This window comes from Olea europaea, unplaced genomic scaffold (assembly GCF_002742605.1).
Source record: "Olea europaea var. sylvestris unplaced genomic scaffold, O_europaea_v1 scaffold17434, whole genome shotgun sequence".
In the NCBI taxonomy this organism is placed as follows: domain Eukaryota; kingdom Viridiplantae; phylum Streptophyta; class Magnoliopsida; order Lamiales; family Oleaceae; genus Olea; species Olea europaea.
In genome coordinates this window covers 1-2,266 of record NW_019235148.1, presented here as the reverse complement: position 1 = coordinate 2,266, position 2,266 = coordinate 1, and the positions used below count along the sequence as shown (strand labels likewise).

The 2,266-nt window shown below is 41.3% G+C and overlaps 1 protein-coding gene across 1 annotated transcript; it reads right to left on the bottom strand.

Moving 5' to 3' along the window:
* Positions 1-304: 304 nt before the first annotated feature.
* Positions 305-2,099, bottom strand: LOC111377903 (sorting nexin 2B-like). The gene is made up of 2 exons (XM_023001051.1): positions 761-2,099; positions 305-568 (listed from the first exon to the last, which is right to left on the bottom strand). The coding sequence occupies exons 1-2, from the start codon at positions 1,790-1,792 to the stop codon at positions 320-322; spliced, it is 1,281 nt and encodes a 426-aa protein (XP_022856819.1). The 5' UTR covers positions 1,793-2,099; the 3' UTR covers positions 305-319.
* Between the last annotated feature and the right edge of the window lie 167 nt (positions 2,100-2,266).

Sequence of the window (2,266 nt, the reverse complement as noted above, 5' to 3'; positions counted from 1 at the left end):
TTGTACTAATGGCATACATTAAACACCCACCCACCCCCCCACCCCCCCAAATTTGGTTATTTGTTGAGTGAAACGAGTACAAAACAGAACTCTTGTGGGAGATTATTATTATGGGTGAAGGATAAAGATAAGAAAATCAACACATTTACAAACAACCATGTAGCGACAAGCCAATTTAATGGGAGGAAGGCCAGTATATTATGGACAAACAACCAAAGCCTCGATGGGAATAGAAGCTAGGACATCTGAGTCCCAAGGACTAGCTCAAACTTCATCACTAAGCTAGCCCTAACTGGGAGTTTGATAGCTGTTCAACTTATCACACAATAATGACCCACAACAACAATGCAGCACTTACCAAATGCTTCACAGTCTGTGCATTTAATGCTCGATACAATCTGCCTGTTTTGATAGCTGCAGTTGCAACATTTTTCATGTCAGCAGCCCTCGCTCTTTGAGTATTCAATATGGCATGTTCATTCTCAAACTTTGTCAACTTAATAAATGCTAGCCCCAATTCTCCCATTGTATTCCCCATATCTTGCTGTGCTTTAACCAGTGACTCAGCCTAACAGTTTAAAAAACCAATTAAACTTCCAAGTGCAATGCCATACAAAATTTAAGACAGAATTCAAAATATAATTTTATCAGCAGAGTAGCTATGCTAACATTTGGCATTCAGAACGCCAGTATGCATGAATAACAATATAGAACATGCATAACAATAGTACTAGAATCAGTGGCAGAATGTTGATGAAACCTGTTTAGAAGAATTAGTAAGTTGCTGCTCCATATCATGCAACTTCTCCTTCTTCTCCAAGAATTCTTTATCCTCCTCCTCCACGGGAGGCCTTGAACTGCCCCAATCATGCACAACTGACTGCTTCAACTCCTTGAACAGCCTCATAAAATCCCTTCTGCCCTTGGCTGGCTCCACCTCATCCTGCGACTCAACTACACTCCTCGACTCCCCCAGCAGCTGCTTTGGCAGCCTTACCACCCCGTCAAGCACCTTTGAGGCAACGTCATTTGATGACAGAGGCATCCTCCCCTCCACTGTTAGAAACTCCTTTAACTCATTGCTCTTCATAATCACAGGGTGCATTGCAAGCCTCCTCAAGTACTTCTCCAACGCAACTCTCCTCTGTTCCACAAACTCTTGCTTTTGCATCACCTGGCTTTCCATTACACTTTTATCAGGCCTTAGCGGAACAAAATATCCTCTATAGCCTTCACTCAGGCGATCAGAAAGCGTAACAACATCCCTAAACCGCCTCCGGACTCTAAAATCCGACCCTCCATACTCCTTAATATTTGTATTCGTGGTGATCAAATACGTAACGTAACTGTTGCCACCAGGAACAATAGATTTAGAAGATTCAACCTCTTTTTTTGGATCAGAAACCGTGATTCTCAAATATTCCGAGCCTTCCAGCTGGGACCTTGGCGATACCCTTAATTCGTCGTGTATTTCACCGCTCCCACTGGCTCCGTCGGAGGAGGAGACAGTGGGACTACCCTCAAGGGGACTGATAATGACATCAGCGTAGGAAGGGGATTCCGGAATGGAATCATGAGAGGGAAATAACAGCGGATCCGACACGGTAGGGGTGGTGGCAATGGACGGCGGGGTCAACAGGGGGTGACCGGAGGAGGATAGTGTGGTCATTGCACTGCTGTAACTGGAATAGGATATTGAGCTCGAAGCATCGTACTTGCTGCCATCGTCTTCGTTGAGAATTAGGGTTTCCATCTGTTCTCTGATTGAGTGATTGTTCTCTGAACCCATCATTTTTTTCAATAATTTTCGTATTTATTTGTGATTATTGAAGCAACCAAAAATGGATTCAAATAATTAGGAAAGGGGGAATCTTCAGTGCTTCTAATAACTAATCAGTAAAAGAAACCGTAAAATTTGAAGCTAAGTTAAATCTAGGGTTTATGATCAGAAAGAGAGATGAGAGGAAAATTATTCAAGAATGTATTTTCTTTCATAGTTATTATTTGATAACTTAAAATTCCTTTTCCATTTGGAGGAAAGGAATTTCCTTCTCAAAATTTTCAGCATTTTGGTCAAGAACGTGGATGAGTTTAGGTGATCGATATGTCATGGTTGTGTCGATTGTGTCCATCCATTCATAATTTTAAATATTTCCTCTTTCAAAATACATGTCATGGTGTAAGTTGAATTTATTTTTTCGTGGCGTTTAATCATACTATATTTATTGGACAAATCTTATTCATTGTTTACATGAACTTGGGGTCT

Bases quoted from the DNA above. Each gene is read 5' to 3' on its own strand.
- LOC111377903 (XM_023001051.1), bottom strand. From the start codon at position 1,792: ATGATGGGTTCAGAGAACAATCACTCAATCAGAGAACAGATGGAAACC. The intron at 569-760 runs GTTTCATCAACA...TTAAACTGTTAG, and splicing joins TTACTAATTCTTCTAAACAG to GCTGAGTCACTGGTTAAAGC.